Source organism: Zeugodacus cucurbitae, chromosome 6, assembly GCF_028554725.1.
Source record: "Zeugodacus cucurbitae isolate PBARC_wt_2022May chromosome 6, idZeuCucr1.2, whole genome shotgun sequence".
Lineage (NCBI taxonomy): Eukaryota > Metazoa > Arthropoda > Insecta > Diptera > Tephritidae > Zeugodacus > Zeugodacus cucurbitae.
The window spans coordinates 71,997,746-72,021,350 of NC_071671.1; the positions used below are offsets into that span (position 1 = coordinate 71,997,746).

The following is a 23,605-nucleotide window of genomic DNA, read 5'->3' on the forward strand; positions in this document are numbered from 1 at the left end:
CATTTTATTCACTCTTTACGATCAGACATGGTGATTCATCATCGTAAGTGCCGCTACTTCTACATTTGTTTATGACTTTTATATAACGGCAGAATGTTTTCTATTTTACTTACTCATACCGATATTTTTTACGTTAACCACTTTGAGTTGCCTCTCTGTGCCAGCAAAAAGTCAGACTTGTGCGCATTTATTGTATATACAAACCGACAAACATACAATAAGTTGTAAGCTTGAATTATGAAGACACTTCTACGGCTTTGCAATTAGGAATCAACGCATTCGCAACGCCATTCTAAGCAGCAATGAGTTTATGTGTCACTGCCGCAAAGTGTTTTCACAGAATTCCTACAATATGTTTTAAAATTAATATAATAAATAGTACGGATCTATGTAGTATGTATGTATGTCATACGCTCAAATTTTTATAAATTTTAATAAAATCGCAACATGTGCCAGAGATTAGGGGTTTTAACTAACTGTTCATTGTAACTACTAACACTATTTTAGGTCGATATAGTCGCATGTGCAAAATGTTATTCAAAGAGCCAAAACACCGATTGGATTTGTTAGAGTCCCATGACCTCCTTTGTGCTTCCATAAACCGAATTTAATGAATTTCAATCCTTTGATTGGAAATATATACATTTCGTACATAATTTACCATAATTCAAACGAAATGACTGTTCCCATGTCAATTTACTATCACAATGCTGAATAAGTAAACCAATGCAACCGAGGTAAATTACTAAAAAGGCATCATAAGCATGCCTTCTTGAGTACAATATGTACATATAAATATGTGTGTACAAGTGCATATTAATTTTGAAAATTGTCAGAAACTTCGAAACACCTTTGCCTGTGTAATAAATCCTAAATTAATTTGTGAAGACAAATGCTTTGACTTATGTCTCACATTATTAATGTGCGTATGTGTGTCAGTATTCCCAATGCACTTACCTAAGTATCCGCACATTCACATGTGTTTAATGTCATGCGTGCGGTAGATAGGCGATTAATTAATTAAAAGCATTATGGTTTGTGTTTTTATTTATTGTGTGGCAAATTCGAAGGCATCAAAGGGACCAAAGGGACTGCAATGGCAGAGATGCACATGTTTGGAATATTAAATTACAAATGATGGCATGAGCCATGTAAATGCAACCCAGCACACAACTGTAGCGAAACGTCGAACTAGTCAAAAAACTATCAGCTAAAACTTGAATTTCCTGACTTGAAGGAGAAGATTAGGAACTAGAAGAACATCTGATTTATACTAATGTTTTGGAAATTTGGTACAGAAAACTAGCTTAGTTTCGGCGGCGTCTGTCTGCTGACCTATTTAGTTTGCGATCCATACTAGTTCCAACTGAGAGTATAATTAGTTGATTTCATCACAATGTTTTTTATGTGGCAATTAAAAAATGCGTCTCTTCGATTACAGTAGCCTCTTTGGTAAACAGTAGCCATAACAATAAAAACAAGAGTGCTATTAATAACAATGTGAACTGTAATAACATCATACATATGAAATTGAGAAAAATATGAATTTCCCCGCATCACCAAATAGGCCATTGTGCGCTCGAGCGGAATCACACATTGTTTGTGTCCAATGCGCCCGCATGCACAATGCAACTGCCAAATGTGGCGCAAAATCGCGGACGAGCGCCAAGCCCCTCCCCTTCAATCGCGTTGCTCATTTACCTCGCCGAGGGAGATTTATGTGTCAATACTTAATTTAGTACTTCTGTGCGCCACGCACAGCTGCGGCGGCCGCGCCTTTCATGTCGCATCAACAAGCTGGTGCATTCCACATTTGGGTGGGCGAAGCGTGCTGCCGTCGCTATTTTCATTCTTGAATATTTTCCCAAATTAAAAATGTTCAAATTAAAATGAAATATGTGCGCAACAGTAATTCAAATGCACATGCGGGGGAAGCGAGGTTGCATTGCTGGAAAATCAAATTTCAAATGCAAGCTGCCGCTCTACTGCCAATGGCATCAACAATAACAGAATCTATAATGCGAGCAGAGCATAGAGCATCACCACCAGCAACAATGAACGTTTAATGAACGCCACAAACGCACAGCCAGTGCGCTTCAATTGCATTCTACAGGCTTCGGCTCGGATGTGAGCCAACGTGTGTGAGCGAGTATGTTGTGAGCACTCATGTTGCCCAGTAATTTGGCGCATGAAATTTCAAATTCCAAAACCGATTTCAATTTCGTTTTGTTGTTCGAAATGCAAAATGCTAAATGCGAGCTGCTGGGCAAACTGCCTATTCGGCGTCTATTATGCAGCTGTTGGTTGCAGCTCGCAGTAAAGCGAATGTGGCAGCATTTCGGCGAACATGCACATTGCATGCTGCCGCCACAAATACTCGCATCTGTATGTATGAATGCACTTTGCACGCTCCATCGATTGCTGCTGCGGCTGTGGCCATTACGGGGGCGTGTGGGTGGCCTGCATATTTTGCAATTGCTCAGCTTCAATTGCAATTGCGCGCTCCAATGATGCCGATGGCTTCGCAGCGCAACGCTTCATCAATAGCAATAACAACATGGAGAAAGATATCGGCAGCTTCACTACCATGAAACCCTTGTAACATCAGCGTCAGCCTGTGTGTGAACAAAAGAAAGAAAACTGCGCATTGGATACTTCTTCGCGAGATCTTCGAGTTTAAGCTCATTGCTGCACACCTTCTAACTTCATCATATTTATTCGGTTTTTGACATGAGCAAAACCACTGTAATGTCGCAGCAGCAAACATCTCTGGCCAACCAACGTAAATCGCAAGCGAGTAACTTCCAGGGCTACGACTTCCTTCAACTTCGAGTACATAACCGATGCATTAAAGGTCATTCATTGCATTTACGTCAACGCAGACGCCTGGCTGCTGCTGTGGATGTTGCCATTTGTTGTTAGTGTAGTGCAGTATGCACACGCTCAGTTGCACTTGGACCGTTTGCATGTCGTTATGTGCGCATATACACACACACATAAATATGCGCTACGTAAAGCCGAGCCACAACTACTTACTCCGAAGCTCTTTTCGCCCTAAGGAAAATATGGAAAATATTTAATTTCTCATATTCGTGGATGGTGGGTTCTCTTCCCGTTAGAAACATTATTTATCGGACTGGAAACACTTTGAAAATAAGTATTGCACCTCAAATTTTAATTAGTATAACGGCTCCGATCGCAGCCAAGCGATCCATCTCTGCACAGTCCAACTGCGTATTTTGGCACTCATTTTGCCTAATGTAAATATATATGTATGAATGAAGGCATATGCGCCTACACCTAACTGTATAGGTTAAATTAGCAGATCGTTGTAATCTCGACGAAACGCAACAACAACAGTATAATCCATATAACCATAAACTCCACCCTCTTGCTTGAGTTTATTTACGCGCCAGTGTACAAATTACAATTATACATATGTTGGTGCATATGCTAGGGCATATCCCTACTTCTCTAATTTATCCTCCACAATTGTTATAAATCCGCAAGTGCAAGGTGAGTTTTACTAGTGCCGCAGTTGAGTGGCAGATTTGCAACATAAAGTTGCAGCTGCACATTCGCGAAATGCTAATGTAACACAGCGAGAGAGAGAGGAGGGTGGGGGGTAATTGGAATTGCAAAATCTGTTTACTGTTTTTATTCATTAACTCAACTGAAGCCTGCTGCTGCCTGCCACCGTCCGTGTTTCCGTCTGTTCTATACATGATCCCTCTTTGCTCCATTTCGCGCACTGTTGCATTAAGTACGGTTACTGCTTTTGCGAGAGGTCATTAACGCCACAGTTGCCGGCTTGTTTTCGCAACACAATACAAATAAAAGTGACCGAATATTTATTGTAATTCATTAAAGCGAGAATCATGCTGAAATGCGGAAGGGGAGGAAATCGAGATGGTATTGTTAACCGCCCTGGTGCAACTCCCGGATGTACGAGAACGAGCATCATACAACTGCCACACAGCCTACGCAGCAACAAATCTCAACAACTCTCTGGGCGATTATGATTTCCCTTGAATCGTCACTGAATTGGAAATTTCAAATGGCATCAGCAATTCAATTCAATGCCAACCATCAGTCATTTAGTGATTGTGCATTTGTACTGGTGTATTAACAATTCTTTTGTGCATTCGCACTAGATCCATTTCAACTGTCCGCTTTGTGCGCATTTGTCAACTGGTAGTTGCCCGGTTTTAGTGGTCATGATCATAGTGCGCTGCCATTCAGCGGCAGTCAACTAGGCAGCCAGCGGAACTGAACGCATTTAAAATCCATTAACATTGCCAATCAACAACATAAAAGACAATGGGCTTAACACTTCCATTGACCCAATTCCGGTGACGCTCGTGGGAGATTTATTTGATCGTTTTCTATTAGAGTTCGAGTTGTAACCTTTTATTTATAACAAGCGAAAACTAATGAAAATATTTCATCTCTGTGAAATAGACCTTCATTCGGATTGATTCAATTTCTAACGATGGAAATCTAACGTTGTGAAGTTGAAGGCTATAGATACCACTTTAGAATTATTCAAATCAAGTTTTTAGAAAAGCCTTGTAAGTAATATTTGAAACCGATTTTGATTAGAAGAAAGCTTAAATAGCTTAAAAAATCATGAAGGATCGCGAGATAATCTTACCTGAACCAACAGTCTGAAACTTTTGTAATATTAATAAGAGGCCAAATAAGCATCGATGAAAGGAAAAAATAAAAAAAGAAATTTGTTTTTCTTTTCATTTTGTTTAATCTAATTTTATTGCATTGTTTCTTATTTCCTATTATTAGACACTTTCCTACTTCGGCATAGTAGATATCTGTTCGCTGCGCCTTAATCACAAGTTGACCTTTTTATTGCTGACCTAACTCAAAAAATATCTACCAATACGTTGCAGGTTTCTGGCATTTGCGTAGCATGAAAACGTCTGTCCCGTATCCCTCAGGTTATTACACATTTATTTAAAATCTTTTGTGACTCCCTCGAAATCGAGCATCTACAATAAATAATGACCCTGTTGAGGTAAATTGAACGTTAACACTGGTCATTGACCTACCGTCAACGTCGCTCAGGTAGTGTGATGTGGCTTATTTTCATTCTTTGGAAATACGAGAAAAGGTTTCGTTAAAGCCAATTCAAAGGTTAAATTTCGTGTTGCTTGCTGTAATGTGTCTCCTGATCATTTAAGTTATGAAATAAGGGAGAATGAAATTAAGCAAGTGCGCAACGGGGTAAATTCTAATTGTTTCCATATCCCTTCTAGCAAAGCAACTTTTCGAAACTAACACTAATAAGGAGATATCTGTATGTACTTACAAACCTATAAACATACTTGACTTGAAACATTCATATGTAACTTCATCATTCAACTCGATCATTTGCTGTTTAATAACAAATCGCATGCAAAGTGAATAATAGTTAAAATCCACATCTTTTTATTTCAGATAGTGCAACATACGTGGGCAACATACTGAAGATTAAGTCGGTCAAGAAGGAGGATCGCGGCACTTACTATTGCGTCGCCGACAATGGGGTGAGCAAGGGTGACCGTCGCAACATCAATGTGGAAGTCGAATTCGCACCTGTCATCACTGTGCCACGGCCACGTTTGGGACAGGCTCTGCAATATGACATGGATTTGGAATGCCACATCGAAGCTTATCCACCACCGGCCATTGTCTGGCTAAAGGATGACATTCAACTGTCGAACAACCAGCACTATAGTATCTCGCACTTTGCCACCGCTGACGAGTACTCCGACTCTACATTGCGTGTGATCACCATCGAGAAACGACAATATGGCGACTACGTTTGCAAGGCCGTAAACAAACTGGGACAGGCCGAGGCGCGCGTCAATCTCTTCGAAACGGTGATCCCAGTGTGTCCACCAGCTTGCGGACAGGCTTATTATGGCGGCGCTGAACATTTGGCGACTACCACATTTGTATTTTTCTCGATGGTCGGAGTGGCGCTCTTTGCAAGATAAACGGAAGAGTGTATGGTATGCACACTGAGTAGGCGTGTTCGAAGAGCAGGAGACATTATGAAAAACGAAAAGCGATGAAAGACGAGATGAAAGCTGGTAATGCAGCAAATTAAAAGCGTTTAGACTTAAAAACAAAACTATCGAGATACAAACATACACACATTATATATGTATATTCATGCATATAGCTAAAAGAAAATCAGTCGAATCCATATTATAATAATTTAAACTGAAAAATGAAAAACCAACATCGGTGAATTTAAAAACGAAATAAATTCGAATCAATAAACACAGGCGTTTGAGTTATTAGCGAAGCGACACAAGCTTTAATAAAAATCATTCCAGCAGTCTTAAGTACGCGTCGTGTCGTAATTAACCTTTTACTTTAATTTAATAAGCGTCGCAAATATTCGACAGTTTGTTCTTTCGTTTTCTTTCTTTGTCGATCTAAGTAAGTAAGTCATTTGTTGTAAAGTTGCTAAAACGAGAAAACGTCCATTTTAGTTAAGTGCTCTATGATTTGTTGTTTTCTTTTCTCCTCTCTTTATTTTATATTGAAACTATGTGCATACATACATACATACATACATATATATGTAGATAAAGGAAGCATGCTCAAAATATACATATATGTATGTAGTATGTAGTATTGGCATTTGTTTGAAGAAGGTATACGTAGACAACGCTCTGAAACTCCCTATAATCACAAATATTTTATTGTATGTACTCTGTATCTTATGGTTATTTTGGTACACACGCCACCAAAACCCCGTCCGTAACTATGAAACATCTCGATTATTTCACTCGAAAACATCACTCAATAGTCTAATACCTACTCACTCAAAACTATATATAATCAATTAGCATCACATTTGGACTCGTTCTGCTTATGTCAAAATTTCTATGAAATATCCGTGTCTAATAGTTTACAGAAAATATTTATAATATAATTTCGATTGAACATGTCATTTTAAACATTTAATTAAAACAAGTAATTTATAAGAATAAAAAAGATGTAAAAGTTGAGTAAGGTTTTTATATAAAATAATATATTCTATCATACCGCTCTGTAAATCATAAGTTTTTTTTATAAGTAAAACGAATAAGTTTTTATATTAAATACATTGTATGTGAATAACATTTATGTATGTATGTGACTACGAACCCATTTCATATCGGGTGTAAATAAAAAGTAAACAAATTAACTTACATTTAGAACGTATACCAATTCAATTATAAATGATAAACAAATGAAATGTAATAATACTGTGTGACAAACCAATAGAATAAACTGAATTAATTATAAATGTACACATTTTCATTTCTGCTATTACTATAGACCAGCCAGATATTTGCTTTTGCTGCAGGGACCGACGGCGAATGACTTAAGGATTTTGTTTCTGTGTAAAACATCTCATTAATCGCTGTTGTCGAGAAAATATCCCCGGCCTTGTTGTACGCTCTGTCACACTATATTCGTTTTGATTTAGAAATTACACCGTTTCGAACTTTTTTTATTGTTAAACATTTTCTTTGTTTCAATCAAATATATTTTATTAACTGCATTTTAATGGAAGTCGGTCATTTTATGGATGCACCGACGGTTGCCATACGATAATACATCGAGAATTCGGCTTCATAATCTGCATATGTCTGGTTGTTGTAATTTCTTTCAGCTGGAATATAGTGGCGCAGCGGATTTGCGAGCATAAAATCATACAGCTTCGATAGTTTATGCAGTGTTCGGTTTGTGTTTATGCTAGAGACATCGATTTTATCCAACATTTCCTCGATTTGCTCACGGTGTTGTTTGATTTTTTGCTTACAGCTTTGTGCATCGACTATGTCATATATAAAGAATAAATAATGTTACACAAAATGGCTCACCCATATAACTAAAGACTACATCTATATAAAAACTGTGAGAAATTATTAGCACTGTGATGCCTACCCATAATCAAATCCAAATCCAATTTCAAGTCAAGCGAATGCTGGGCAATTAAATCCGCCCACTTGATACGATTACGTACTTCCTGTAAAGCCCCTGAAGCGGTCAGTAAACTGCCTGGTGCCAATTGCATTGTTGACGAGAGCTCACGCGACTCCACGATCAATGGATTGGGTGACAGCTGGTAAGCACTGAAAATACCCAGAAGTATAAGGGTTACGCATGAATTTCATATATCTATCCATCACATTTCGATGCACTCTAAGTGATATCTTACCATTCTTTCGTTATACAGCTAAATTTTTCAAATGAGATTTCGGCAAAAGTTGATAATTCGGTTGAGTATGGTGGTAAAATGAAACGGTTTTCGTTGTTGTAGCAGCCGGTAGCCGCAGGCATAAGTGTGGTATCCGCACATCCCACACTACGTCTGGATGTTCCAGTGTTATTTACAGAGGTTGCGTTAAGTGACATCATGGTGGAGTCAAAGTCTAATTTCGTGCTACAAAACACCATGTCTCCACCGCCCATTTCGAAGCTATCACCAATAGTAGATATATTGTTGTTGACTTTAAGTTTCGTAGGCAGGAAATTGGATTTCATGCATGCACCAGAAATGGGTGCGACACCTGCGCCAATAGCGGATATTTGCATATCGTCCACCATACGTTTCAACATGTTTTTTGAGTATAGAATCTTTTCTTTGATTTGCCCAAGTTGCAGCATTTCATACTGAATTCTATTAATCGATGTATTGATGTCACTATAAACCTGTTTAATGGATCCCAAGATAACCTGTTGCAAAATCGAAATCGAATAAATGTATCTGACTTTAGATAGTAGATTCTCAACATACCTCATGGTTTTCTAATTGTCTAGCTCCATAATCAATATCTGCTTTACATTGTTCAATTTGTTGAGTTATGAAATCATTTTGACTCTTTGAGAAATTACGCAGATTATACTGAACCAAGTATTCAGATATTGTTTCATTGATGTTTTCATCTGTATTGGCATTAAACAGATTCACCTTCTTTTCCAACTCGTCCACGAAAGGTCCATAAGCATCGGGGAATCTTTCTTCTAACATGATACGTTCTTTGCGTGCCGATAAGTATTTTACTACTATGCCCAAAAGATCTGCCTTGGTTTGCAAAAGCTTTATATCAAAAGGAGATAGCGGATCTTTACTGCCAATTCCACTGACGGAATGGCTGCTTGAATCCTCAAGATTTGATTTATTTATCAATGACATTACATATTGAAGTTGTTCTTCCTTCAAACGCATTATTACATTAAAGAAAATAAAATTTGGCATGTTTGAGAAAATCGCACGCATTTTAACCCAGAGCAGATCCTTTGCTTCCTGAACAGTGGTAGCTTTAAATGAGTATTCAAGTTATTTCAGTATTTGTTAAATATATCGTCAACTTACGACTGTTTCCCTGATTTGTATACAGAGTATAGAAATCGTCGAGATCTCGCAGAGCTTGTTTAATTTCGTCCATGGCGACAATTTCACTGGCATTTTTAGCTGTCAATCGCACTGGCATTGTAGCAATTATTAATTTTTTATTAATTTCCTCCTGTTTTATTTGCTTTCGCAAAGCTATACAGTTATAGTTTAAAGTATTGATGCGAGACCTTAGAGTTTTCTGCTTATTCTGAAGACTAACATGCTGGATATCTAAATAAATGTACACAATTCTGTGCAGGTTTTTTTTTTGAAATAGTATTCAAATAATTACTTACTTTTTGTTTTTATATTAATAGCAAGTGTCTCATATTCCTTTCTATATTCTTCTAAACGCATTGCTACATCTTCTTTGTTCTTTATAAGATCTTTAACTTTAAGGAAAATTTGCATTTCTTTAGGCAAAAAATTTCTAGCCGAAGTCTATAAAAAGCAAATGAAAATTAATTAGATTGCAAGTATTATAAGAGAACCATGTTTGTTGATTTTGTTGTTCTAATTGGTTTAAATATTTGTTTTCTTGTTAGCATATATTCCCTTACCGGCACCATATGATCCTTCATTTTCTCCAGACGCTTGATAAGTATATTTTCGCGTACCTCACAAACATCTTGTCGAGATCTTACACGTTTGATTAAATTACAAAATAAGTCACGTTGGCGCGATTTATAAATTCTGGAAATATTATACAAATCAAATATTGATACATACCTTTTTATTAAAACATACAAGCAAACTTACGATTTCAAAGCCTCCTCTGTGGGTATTGCTTCCGGCGCGCAACCCAATCTGGCTGCCCACATCTGGAAATATTCGATATCCATTTCTAGTGGCATTAAAAATGCTATTTCATATGCTATATAAAAATTATTTTAACAAATTTCACACACTCGGATTTCTGTTTAAATTATATAGCTCATTCACAATAGGTAACGAGCAGTTTGTTAACAGGGATGTAATGTTTTGTCAGATCAGTCCAGTGTTGAATCACTCCAAATTTTAAAAATTTTTATCAAATTTTGAAAAAACTATACAAATTCCTACATTTCGACTTTTTAATTTACGTAGAAGAAACATTCAGTTGAAAAATAATGTTTTGCTGAATTAAGTTCAAATCTGTTGGCAATCCGGCATTAAGAAACTTTTAAACATTTTTGGAAGTGTTCTGGTAATTAACCTATGATTTGCCATAAACTAGACGTCCAGGGTTGTTTGTTATTGCTTAAATCAATCAAGTGGTTTTTGAGTATTACTCCATATTAATTTCCATCCATATGGCAGCACTATAGAATGCACAAACATATTTTGACAATTGCGCGCATTTTTACAATACTGACAGCGAAATTCCTTGAATGGAATATATTTTTCAAAAGGTTCATTGTATATAGATGTGAAACATATAAAATTAATATTTAAAAACACAAGTGTTTAAGAAAACTGAATCAATAAGAATAAATTATTAAAGTGAATCAAAGAATGAATAGAGTTCAAAAACTTTTTAATCGCCAACAAGGCATTGGTAAGTCGTAAATAAATTGTATTTGTTGGTATAAGAAAAAATTGGCGGCTGAAGTGGCGCGAGCTGGAACCAACAAGAGAAGATTTCGCGGGAAATCCAGTCACTAGATAGTTTTGTTGGTATATTATTAAGTTCAAGTTAGTTAACAAAATAACACCTTCGAACAGATTAAAGTCGGTCATCAAACTAAATTGTGCTGTGCATGCAAAATAACAGACATGTAATTTTGCTCATATAATACATATATGTGTATATAATTGTTTGCTTGTAAATACCAATATATATATTTTTTAATTTTAGCAACTGAGTATACCTATGACTTTGCTCTACGTAGACTTTGTGTAGCAAAGGAAGACAGCTGGCGAGGAATTTTACCGTCTAATTACAGCTCAGATTATAATCCAGAACCACCTATATTTTCTGCAAAATTTTCAAAATGTAATAATTTTAAGCACATATTAGCCATTGCTAATGAAGATGGAAAGATTGCATTACAAGATACTACAAAAAAGAACGAAGAACCAGAAGAACGTTCTCTTAATGCTCCACAGTGTCATTATAATGCTGTTTTTGATTTGGAATGGGCACCTGGAGAAATGAAGTTTGTTTCTGCATCAGGTGATCACACAGCCAGCTTATGGCAAGTAGATGAGCAAGGAGAAATTCGGAATATTCGATCGTTTGTTGGTCATACCCGGTCTGTGAAGACAGCAGCGTTCCGCAGACGTGATCCATCAGTCTTCGCAACTGGAGGAAGAGATGGTGCAATTATTATTTGGGATACGCGTGCAAATTTAAATGTGGACTTAACGCCTCGTGCAGATAACTGCATTTATAGTGGACATGTTGGAGGGCCTGGAACCCCAGTATCTCATAGGAAACGAACACGAACACCCAAAATGACGCCTAATGCGACATCCAGTAGCATTACCGGTCTTGCATTTCAGGTTAGTGTTACTATATACATATTTGCGATAATTTATGTTCACGTTATCAATTATTTTAGGACGCCAACACACTAATATCTTGCGGGGCTGGTGATGGTGTTATAAAAGTATGGGATCTACGGCGAAATTATACCGCATATAAGAAAGAACCTCATCCAAAACATAGTTTGCCATATGCTGGTTCCAGTACGTTTAAAGGTTTTACTAATCTACTTGTTGACGAATCGGGTTCGCGTTTATTTGCTAACTGTATGGATAATACAATTTATTCGTATAACCTGTGTTCATATTCGTCTAAACCATTGGCGGGCTACAAAGGCCTTCTGAATAGTACTTTCTATATAAAATCCTGCCTTAGTCCAGATGGTAAATATTTGCTAAGTGGAAGTAGCGATGAGAAAGCATACATATGGAATCTTAATTATCCTGATGAACAATTGGTTGCCTTGTGTGGTCATACTGTAGAAGTAACATGTGTTGCGTGGGGATCTACTCACGATTGTCCCATTGTAACTTGCAGTGACGATGCACGTCATAAAATTTGGCGCATAGGCCCAGAAAATATATCCGATTTCGATAATGTGGAATTATATCGGGGCCACGCCGAGTATGTACGTCAGTTTGGTCGAAAGGCGCATGGTTCTACACATAAGTACAACTTGCGCGACCTCGAGAACACCCCACGTTCACTTAAGCGTATAATGGAACAAAATGAACGAACTCCTAGTTCCGTCGAGAAGGTATCAGCAAAACGCTCGTTTCTAGAAATGTTGGGAGGGATGGCTGGGGAAGATGATGGCGAAGTACATGAACCCAAGCGACCAAAACCTTTTGAAACTAGAGGTAAACATATTAACATCTTTGATTCTCACATACATTTTTGTACTTATTCCTTTTTTTATTAGGACGCCGTCTATTTAGTCCTTCAAAGACGAATATGACAACCTCACTGAGCTCGACACCACCACAGACACGCTATATTAATTTGCAACTTCTTCCGATTCCTGAGGAGTCGTACACTTCTCCTACAAGTTCAACCACAAGCTGCACAGCGCATACCCATAGTAACGACAGCAACCAAGAAAATACCGCTAATTCTGCAACGCCATATATTTCTTTAAAACATACCTGCCCGACCATACAATCGCCACTTAGTGAGCGAGTCGTGACTGAAAACCATAATTCCAATTTCACTTCACCAACTAACGCGACAACATCCAATAATTCAAATTCCCAACAACCACCTATATCTTCAATGATTTTTTCACCTACATCAAATCTGCCGAATTATGTGCTTAATGGTGAAGCGCCACATTTGGGCATAATGTCACCGAAACGCAAACACAAAGAGAAGATAGACTGGTTAACAAAAATACGGAAACAAAAATTGATGTCCTCTCGTAGTGCAACGCTGACCGAAAAAATGATAGAAGACTGCAATGGATCACAGTCTCCGATAGCTTCTACGTCATCACGACTACAAAATTTGCGTACATCGGACGCTAGTCCGCGCGTCAATGTCACTCCACGACGACGTAAGTCGAGCGGAAATCGTGACATGCTTGGCCATGACTCACCATCGACGTCCCACCATCAAGCTTCACATCACCCAAAAACGCCAACGTCCAGCCGTCGCAACAGTGAGACTACAATTTTGCGATTTTTCAGCGTTCGCACACAACAACAAAGTGACACAACCGAGTCCGCAACACCTGCTGCAAGCGCTACAGAAATTCTTGGAGACCTGCAACCTTTGACCATATCAGCTGCGAGCTCCAGTACGCTTGATAGTGCCAACAGAAGTATAGCTTATAATACGTCTACACACTCTCAAGCCACGACCAGCTGTAAAGAGTGACTATACTATTTAGGTATATTATTTCCATATTTTTAGTTTCGCGCTTGCTATTTTTGTATTAAGTATGTTATCATGGCATGTGAAATATTGTGGATACACCCAGACGTGAATCCACCGTTATTTACTTTTTAAAAAAGTTATTATAGTATTTAAGATTTATTTTTCGCATAAGTAGTTTTAAGTGTAACAGATAGACTTTTCTAAAGTAAAATAGAAAATTTAAGACTTTTACAAAATAAAACAACTGAATCGAAACAGAGCGATTCTTCAAAATATTAATCAATTGAAAAATTTTCAAATGTTTGGAAGTACAGTGGAACTTCTCTAACTCGAGTCACCATAATCCACAAAAAACTTCGAGTTAGAGGGATTTCGAGTTATAGAAATTTTCATTAAAACATAAATTTTTCAAAAAGCTATAAAATATAGATTTACCCACAGTTTTAGTTATTTACTTCGCAAAGAGTTTTATTGAAATGCATTATATCATGTATTCTGTAATTTTGATTATTGCACTTTGCTATTGCTTGGCTCTAGATGTCTGTATCTCATGCCTTTGTTACACGATTTATGAAATCTAGAAGTGTGATATCATATTTTTTGTTCGCTTCCATATGAATATAGGGACTCCTTTAAAATTGTTTCTTGATAGTAAAATTTTACATTTTGTATTATGCCCTGGTGGAAAAGTTCGACTTATGGAACGAAATTTATATGGAATTTGACTACTATTGGCAATTCAAGAGTTCGAGTTATGGAGAACTTCGACTTATAGAGATTCGAGTTATGGAAGTTCCACTGTATTTCTCTTGTAAGTATGAGCCACCTGTTGTTCGATCTACTTTTATAAAGATTTGCTTTATTGACATGCGCATAATAAGTTACAAGATTCACTGATCATAATGGAGTTATGTACAGGCTTCACGACAGTCGGGCCACGTAACGAAATTTTGAAATAAAACTAAATCTCCGCAGGAACAAAATCAAATGGAAATGGACAAATACCAATACAAATCTCAGAACACCGACAATATATTTCAATAAAAAGCAAATTTATTAGTTCAATTGTTACTAATTATAAAAATTCATTACTATTTCAAATTAAAAAGTATGACGAAATATTAAATATAAAATAGTTCATGCAATGCAATAAGTAAAATTAATATAACTACTCAAATACATAACAAATGTTAACGCAAACAATTTGCAAGCTAGATTATATATACAAATGTACATATAATATATGTACATTAATGCGGAGTTTTCACATATTTATAATAAATAATAATATGAAAATAAAAGTAACTGCCTCATAGAAAATACAGCTGCTTTTCCAATGCGGTACTTGGTAAACGATTAAGACTCTCGGCGACTAAGAATGCCAATTTGTGTGCATATTGGCATACTGCAGGTACGCGACAAGTTCCACTCCAATTATAATAAAGGTGAGTCATTTTATAAGTTAACATTTGTATTTTGTCGGCATCGAGACCCATAGTGTCATAGATTACATTGTAACTTGTAGGTGATACCGTACCTTGACGCACTGACTGTGATACTAAAAAGAAATCATATCGCTCAGGTAGAGTAATCACATCGTCAACCACGCTTCCTGGTGGTGGATTCCTGCCATTAATGAAATATCGTGTATTAATTCGTTTTGACACGACTATAAAAGCCATGGGGCAAGGTGTGGCTTCTCCAGCATTTTTGTAAATCTCATCTAATTTATTTTTTAAAAACTTTACTTCAGTATTAAATACTTGGTGCAATTGTCCATCGCCTACTCCGTCCCGATAGAATAGGATTCTTTTTGGTAACGTGCCATGTTCGTTTCGATACGCTTTTAGAGCAAATGTCATATTCAAAGCAATTTCATTCGAAAGTTCTTGACCTTTCAGATGTTGTGAAACTGCGGAGAAATAATGAGGTTTCGACTTTAAATCCATCGTTGCAACCAAAGCTCCATACGATTTATTTTTTTCTTTGCCTGAGTGACAAACATCGAAACCAACTGTCATTAGACCACTTATAGGAATTTCTGTCATCCAAGGAGCACCCATGAGTTTGGCATTCATTTGAATTACCACTTTGGTTGCGACAGACATCAATCCAGAAGCTTTGTCCCCTCGAGGAGCAATGGTTCGAATTGTTACAACCTGCGAAGGAACTGGACGATCAACACAACATTTTTTCTTAATGCAGCTGTATTTTTCTTCATTCACAGCCGGCAAAACTACCATTAATATTTGAGGATCTTCTGATACAGATGAGTTGATAGCCTGTGAATAAGTGCCATTACGATCGTCCATGATTTGTTGGTACATTGGTACGGCAATTCGCATCCGCATACCATTAGCTGCACGTATGCACATTTGAACGAAATTCTGAATTTCAGTCAAATTCCTTTTAAGTGCAATCACGCACCATCTTCTTATATCTACATTTTTGTACATTGATTTATTCCGAAATTCTCTTGTCCAATCAGCGTATTCATTACAATCATAACGCTCATTGCCTCCAAAGACTATTCGGCAAGGCGGTATAATACGGCCTGGAACTTCGACGAGATTTGTATCTAATCGCATACTCCAAGAGTTTAAAACTGCAACACTCTCATTCGTTTGATTCAAACGATTATTAAATACCCGCAAACGTTCAATTCGTCTATCAGGTGCCAAACGTGTAAATTCACTCATTGCTCTCATTAAACTAAAATTACTTCTCATTGCGTTAGTAAGTCCAGTCGAACGTGCCAACTCGGGAATCAACATTATAAATTCATTTTGACCACCCCTGATATTACGTTCTGTAGGTCGAGATACCAAGAGAGGTTGTTTTGCATCTTTTATGCACAAATGATAGCGCTTCTTGTAATAGTCCATATAAGAAATTTCGCCTTCTTTGGTTTTGAATTTTGACGTTGGAGAAGAATTAAAGTCAACGTCATCTATACGATATGTTTTATTATTGTAACCTGTAAGGACAATAGTACCGACAACTTCTCGTTTAAATGCGTTAAGTGGATCCGTTTTATTTTGGCATTCTTGTAAAGTCTTATAAACGGAATCAGTACGCATTACCTTGTGCGCTATTTCAGCACATAACAAGACATCTTGTTCGTGTTGGCGTATGGAGGTCTGATATCCCGGCCATAATTCAAGACAATAGGCATTAAGACAATGCTTCGCTTTTGGATCGAAGAAACTACGGCCAACGAGTTGTAAGTGTAGGCCCTCCATAGCGCGACGTAAGATGAGATTTAATACTTGAAGCTGTTGAGCATCCGTTACATCCAACTGCCCAACGTGTTTAATTTTAATTTGAATGGTTTCACCTTCTCGATTCTTCGTTAAAAACTCCATTTGTTGTTTTTCCAAGTATTTTGTACAAAATAGCACAGTTCCATCGAAAATATATCCTCCAAATGTTTCTTTGTGCTGCGCTAAATAAGCACGTCTTACGCGCACCATATCCACGTCTGGCGCAAAGTCAACGCGATATTGATGAATAGACCACTGAGGTTTCTTCAAAACACGATAGTAGTTTGTCTGAATAGCAACCTTTTTGCCAGTTTTACCCGTTTTGGTAATACAAGTGGGAGGTCGAGAAGTTACAACTTCAGTTAATATACGCTTTCCTCGCACAGCTCCCCGAGAATCTTCTCTAACGACGGTAGCATCTCCACCTATATTTCCTCGTTGTGTAGTGACGTTCCCTTGCAAAACTGAAGCGGATGTATGTTGCTGAACTAGTGAAGTACTGTAATTTGGTTGTTGCGGAACGCTTGAACCACGAGCGGTTCTATTGGGCTGACCCCAAGCAGATGTTGTCGGCGCAGGTGCTTGTCGGTAACGTTCAGAAGATCCTGGTGCATCTCTTCGATCGACTTGTAGATTCTGCTGCCCACCCCGTCTGTTTCGATCATTACCCTTTGGCTGTTGAGGATTAGTAGCACGTCCTCTTCCTTTAGAGCGACCTGCGCTGGTTAATTTGTCCATTTCGAGAAACAAATATAATAAATGAAACTAGCTAACTGAACTTTTCTTCCCAATTGAGATTCGAATTTTGAGGTCATTAGACAAACGGAAAAAGATAACTGTTAGCAAACAAATACAAAAATAATAAAGTATTTAGCTAATTAGAGTTACCAAATTTTGTTCCATATCTTTTAAAAATACAAATATGTTTTAATATCAAATAATCAAGAACATGATCTCGTTTTTTGTGAAAACTCCTTTTCAGTGAGAAAACTTATGGCGAACGTGGAGATTCTTCTGAAGCCTTGTAAAGTACTTGTATAGTACCGTATATTCTTCAATTATACCTTTGAGGCTATATATTATTGTGAAACTTTTCATTTTTTTTTTAATTTTGAATATATTTTATTAAAACTTTCGATAATCTATACTAATATATAAAGCTGAAGAGTTTGTTTGTTTGTTTGAACGCGCTAATCTCCGAAATTACTGGTTCGAATTGAATAATTCTTTTTGTGTTGGATAGTCCATTTATCGAGGAAGGCTATTGGCTATATAGGTGTAAAAAACGGGGGAACTTATTTATCTTTGAGGGCTTCCGTTCCTTGCGCTGCGAAAGCGGTTCAAGATTAGATACGCTAAGGATCGAGAACGGTTGGACCATTCTTGATGAAATGTTCAGAGGCTGTTCGTTGTGGATCTTGAAAGGTTTAGTCGGAAAATTTTAAAATTCCAAAAAGTGACTTTTTTCCATACATTTTTTTTTTTCAATCATCTATAAAAAAACAATTCAGAAAAGTCGGAAATTGGCAAGTGGCAAGTGGAAGGTTCAGTCGGAAACGATCTCAAAATGGCATTACGTTTGCTCTCGCATCTACTGGAATTGCAGCAACGCTACTTGAAGTTCGACACTGTAGCTTTAGTTAAACATGCAAATCTATGAAACATCTATGAGATGAGTGCAATTTTCTAGAAGCACTTGACAGAACAATGCTTTGGTGGGGTAATGATACTGTTATTTACAAACACATTCTGTTATTTCGAAATCAACATCGGCGGAGGAATTACGCATGTCCCAAGTCATCGTGGCGACACGCGAAAACCATATGATTGACCATGAATATGCGTATGTTCCTGCAACAGGAAAGCACCGCAGTAGATCTGCAAAGAACTGGGCAAATTCAAGTTAATACTTCTAATGGTTTGATTTCAATCTGAACATTAGCCAAATTTATCGTAACTACGATTGGTTGAGTGCACGCAGATTTTTAACTGCCAAAAATACCGATGTCGATGATTTAATCTATACGACTTAAAGTCAGCTTCCGGGAGATTTGTGTTCATACACATCGATCGATCATGTTGAAAATCTTCAAAATCTGGGCGCTTATGACGCTAAGTGCTGTGGTGGTACTATGCACTTTACGGAAGCCGTGTTGATGTTTAGCTAGTTTCAGGTGGTATGTGAGTGTCGGGAGCAGTAAGGCCTCAAGTGTCTTCACTACTGGGGAAAGGAGAGTTATCGGGCGATAGGACTCCCCTTGGTTGGCGGGTTTCCCAGGTTTCAGTAGTGGAACCACTCTTCCGATTTCCCACATATCGGGTATTTTAAGAGTGGTTAGCGACAAGTTGAGTATCTTGGCGAGAAATTCTACTCCCGTTGAACCTAGGTGTTTTAACATTAAAGAATTTATTCCGTCAGGGCCAATGGGTTTGGAGGACTTGGTCTTCCTGATGACCTCCTGAACCTCCCCACTGGTGAAAACAAGTGGCGCGCCGTTGTTTCGTATTTTGCGCAGCCGTCTGGTGACACGTCTTTTAGCCTTGTCAACCTGGGGGTGCAGTATGAATTGTCGGCTAAAATAGCTCGCGCACCTCTCCGGGTCCGAGGAGGCATGGCTACCGAATTGAATTTCAACTCGGTCGTCATGTCTCCTCGGGTTTTGACAAAGGTTGACCAGAGCTTGTTCACGCCAGTGGAAAGATTACAGGACTTCAAGTGCTCTACCCATTTCGTCCGCTTATAGTTATTTACCAGTTGTCGAATCTCCAAATTGAGATCCCTTATGCGGGGATCACAGAGATTGACCTGGCGTAAGGAGTCACGCTCATTTGCTAAAACTGCCGCTTCAGCCGGGAAATTAGGGCGCATGTTAGTAATTCTTCCGGCTGGTATGAAACGAGCAGTAGCATCGGTGATCACCTTGCGGAATTGACGTTCGCCAACGATTACGTCCGTAGAAATGGGAAGAGCGGCGAAGGCATTCTCGGTGAATTCCGTGAAGCCGTCCCAATTAGCTTTATTAAAGTTAACATAAGTGCGGTTGTCCGCGGAAATAAAGTCAGGAGGTTTTTCAATCGAGATAATTATGGGCAGGTGGTCTGATGCAAGAGTTAGCATAGGTCGCCATGTTATGCTGTTTATAAGACCACCGCTAGCAATTGTGATGTCTGGCGAGCTGCTGCAGGTGCTCATAATTCTGGTGGGAGCTTCGTCATTCATTGTGCAGAATGCCGAATCGTCCATCTGTTCTGCCAGCTCCATCCCTCTCCGATCATTTGACAGGCAAGAATGCCAAAGATCGTGGTGCGCGTTAAAGTCGCCAAGTACCAGTCGGTTTTCACCACGAAGTAGCGCACTAATATTTGGGTGATATCCTGTTGGGCAACTTGTAACTGGGGGGATGTATATATTAAATATTTCGAGCTCGACATCGCCTGACCGGACAGCTATACCCTGACATTCTAGGGTAGAGTCCCTGTGGTCGATGTCACCTTCGATAAGACGATATTGCACGGTGTTGTGTAATATGAATGCTAGGCCACCACCACTATCTCGCTCGCGATCTTTACGTAAAACGTTGAAACCTGCACAACTCAGAAGGTCTGAGTGGCTGTTTAACTTGGTTTCTTGGACCGCAGCTATTGATATGCCTTCCCGACTCATAAAATCAGCTATCTCCTCGATCTCGATGGTCAGACTGGGAGTCATGCTGTCTACTTGAGCTCCTGGGGGCCCAAAGTTGGCCACTCCCTGAGGGTGGCGGCGCGTTGCGCGAACTGGGTAGAGGCAACAGTCGCAGTATTGCGTTGGTGTTGGTCAGACTGGGAGTCATGCTGTCTACTTGAGCTCCTGGGGGCCCTAAGTTGGCCACTCCCTGAGGGTGGCGGCGCGTTGCGCGAACTGGGTAGAGGCAACAGTCGCAGTATTGCGTTGACAGCAAGGGGCCACATAACGTGTGGTCCACTCCCTATGGGTCTTAAGGCCTGAACAGGTCTTAAGATGGCTCCATCCATTGCATGTGTTGCATCTAACCGAGGTGGAATTTGGATTGAGCCTTTTAGCGCATACGCAGCAGAAAAATACCTCAGGCCCTGGGTTGGACTCGATGCCAGCCCGGAGTAAGAGGATATGGAGCAACCCTGCTGCAAGGCGTTGCACCAATGACGTACAACTAAACTCAAAACTAATCGATCCAAACAGGGTTAGATCGCCGAAAGGGCAGCCCTTGAACGGATAAAATCCGGGTCAACTCCGGTGCGTAGAACCGGCTGCTGTGGGAGCTGGGTTGTATTGGTTTCTATTGGAATGTATTGGGTTCCACAAGCAGCCAAATGAAAACATACACTTTTTCTAATTTTATTTTTTATGTTCCTCAAACACACGTATCTATAAATTATAATTAATGCTAAGCAAATTTGTATTATTTATTACATTTATTTATAATTATTACTACTACCGATGTGTTTCAATTTACTTTGTGAACATAAAAAGCAGAACATAATTAAAAATATGGCAATATCTGTGTTTATTTTCATTCCACTCCATTGACGTTAAGACCGTTTTCACACGGCCAATTTTTGTCGCGGCAATTCTTAGTTTTATAGGAGAGGGGGCTACCAAGGGAAGCGAGAGAGAGAGAAATTCTCCTCTCTTCGTCGCCCCCTCTCCTATAAAACCAAGGGAAGCGAGAGAGAGAGAAATTCTCCTCTCTTCGTCGCCCCCTCTCCTATAAAACTAAGAACTGCCGCGACAAAAATTGCCCGTGTGAAAACGGTCGAAAGCACTCAGAGGCTATCTCTTTTCAACATTCAATTAGAAAGACTGCACTGGAAAGCAAATTAATTTTGTTGGTCCCTCATTCAGTAGAGGAATTTATCTCTGGTTTGTTAGTTTATAAATGCGCGCTTAATTTGATTCAAATATTTTGAAATGGATCCAAATAATATGCTCTTCCGATTGGAAGAACTTACAGCTGAAAAATTATACGAGGAATACGGCATAAGCAAAGAACAACGTATGAAAAATCCGGAATTTTATAAAATGTTCGTCGAAGATTTTGTGAGTATTAACACCTAAATTATAACAAAATTATGAATTTTTTTATTTGTAAAAAAACTAAAAATTTCGACAGATACCTACACGTGAAGATCTCGAGCGTAAAATTGCTGAAGAAAAGCTGAAAGAACTCTGTCTACGTATACCATGTCGCGTTTTAATGCATCGTTGGAATTTCGACAGATACCTACACGTGAAGATCTCGAGCGTAAAATTGCTGAAGAAAAGCTGAAAGAACTCTGTCTACGTATACCGTGTCGCGTTTTAATGCATCGTTGGAATCCTGTACAAGACTTTGTCAATCAATTCACACGTCAAGGACGCATACAACGTTGGACCAAGGAAAAAACACAAAAACTACTTGTAAAAGCAGTAAATCGACATAGAAATGTGTGTCTATACAGTGATGATGAAATACGCAAAGAACGCGAGAGGGAATGGTGTGAAAGAAAAAAAGACAATTTAATGCTTTTAGATGTTTGGGAATACGACCGACGGCTAGCGATTTATGATTTTAACTGCCAATAATGATTTAATAACTCCACATACAACTCACCTTCAACATGCAAGCAGTACTTGCTACTTAATAATAGTGTTTCTGATCTTTTGGTATTTCCAGAGTAGGCCTAGTAAACAAAAGCCTCTGTCGTGTCCACACACTCAAACTTGTCAGTGGCGCCCATTCCAAATTTTTTAAGTTGATACAGTTGATAGTAATAGATAACAAAATGAAAACGAAATATGCTTAAATATTAGTTAGATTAACTCCAACAGTAAATGAACGATATTACTACGTACGTTTATAGCCTTTATTCTCGTAATCGCACTGATCATATTTTAAAGATTAATCATGGTACAGTATACTCTCGAAAAGTAAATTCTCAGAAAGTAAATAATCGCGGAAAAGTTAATCACCTTTAAGATTACACATGCACCTCGAAAAAGTAAATTTTTTAATTTACTTTTCAGCGAGTGTGATAAAAAATTCGAAACGAAGCAAGCAGCGTTTTTTACGATGTTGCAAAAACACTTACTCTTGTTTATCGCGTCTTTTTAGTAAATAAACTCTCCTACTTGATCCACTGGTTTAAAAATGAAAACGATGCAAATCAGGTGTCAGACTTTTTGAATTGTCGTACAAAAATGGTCAGAAAATATATTGCAAAAGACAAAAAACAAAAGAATATTCAAGATTTTTTCTCTTAGTAAATAGTAAATACATATGTATGTATGTAAATGTAAATATGTTTTTCATGTAAATCCATATGTTTAATTGAAGCAAATAAATGAATGAATTTTTTAAGTTTAAAAATGCATTTAATATTATAAAAACAGGTAATTTATGTATATATTTGGAAAAGTAAATTATTCGAAAAAATAAATTACCCAAAATACCAATCGATTTACTTTTCGAGAGTATACTGTACTTACCCTGGATGAAATGTTAATACCATATGGATTAATCTTGATCATAGTTCAATATATTAGATAATTATGTATGCTCTTTGTTGTAGTTTAACATTCATGCTTACCCAGTATGTAAA

The 23,605-nt window shown here is 38.1% G+C and overlaps 4 protein-coding genes across 5 annotated transcripts in view; 2 read left to right on the top strand and 2 right to left on the bottom strand.

The window, feature by feature from the left end:
- The window catches only part of LOC105221334 (lachesin), a 27,348-nt gene extending 20,041 nt beyond the window's left edge, over positions 1-7,307 (top strand). Inside the window, exon 2 of the mRNA XM_011198206.3 lies at positions 5,455-7,307. Within this exon, the coding sequence (XP_011196508.1) occupies positions 5,455-5,996 (542 nt within the window). The 3' untranslated portion in view covers positions 5,997-7,307. The remainder of the gene's footprint in view (positions 1-5,454) is intronic.
- On the bottom strand, positions 6,004-22,771 carry LOC105221333 (augmin complex subunit dgt5). 2 transcript variants are annotated; one of them, XM_011198205.3, is made up of 9 exons: positions 22,618-22,771; positions 10,160-10,221; positions 9,961-10,093; positions 9,697-9,841; positions 9,380-9,631; positions 8,801-9,324; positions 8,222-8,739; positions 7,948-8,135; positions 6,004-7,837 (listed from the first exon to the last, which is right to left on the bottom strand). In XM_011198205.3, the coding sequence occupies exons 1-9, from the start codon at positions 22,624-22,626 to the stop codon at positions 7,578-7,580; spliced, it is 2,091 nt and encodes a 696-aa protein (XP_011196507.1). In that variant the 5' UTR covers positions 22,627-22,771; the 3' UTR covers positions 6,004-7,577. The 2 variants fall into 2 exon arrangements, with proteins under 2 accessions (XP_011196507.1, XP_011196506.1); XM_011198204.3 differs by lacking the exon at positions 22,618-22,771 and having other exon boundaries at positions 10,160-10,411.
- LOC105221332 (protein lethal(2)denticleless) lies at positions 10,750-13,971 on the top strand. The gene is made up of 4 exons (XM_029046233.2): positions 10,750-10,937; positions 11,238-11,884; positions 11,944-12,727; positions 12,790-13,971. Exons 1-4 carry the CDS (start codon positions 10,895-10,897, stop codon positions 13,740-13,742), a joined length of 2,427 nt encoding a protein of 808 aa, XP_028902066.2. The 5' UTR covers positions 10,750-10,894; the 3' UTR covers positions 13,743-13,971.
- On the bottom strand, positions 14,776-17,840 carry LOC105221330 (protein aubergine). Its single transcript, XM_011198202.3, has one exon. It carries the CDS (start codon positions 17,741-17,743, stop codon positions 15,053-15,055), a length of 2,691 nt encoding a protein of 896 aa, XP_011196504.2. The 5' UTR covers positions 17,744-17,840; the 3' UTR covers positions 14,776-15,052.
- Positions 22,772-23,605: the final 834 nt, after the last annotated feature.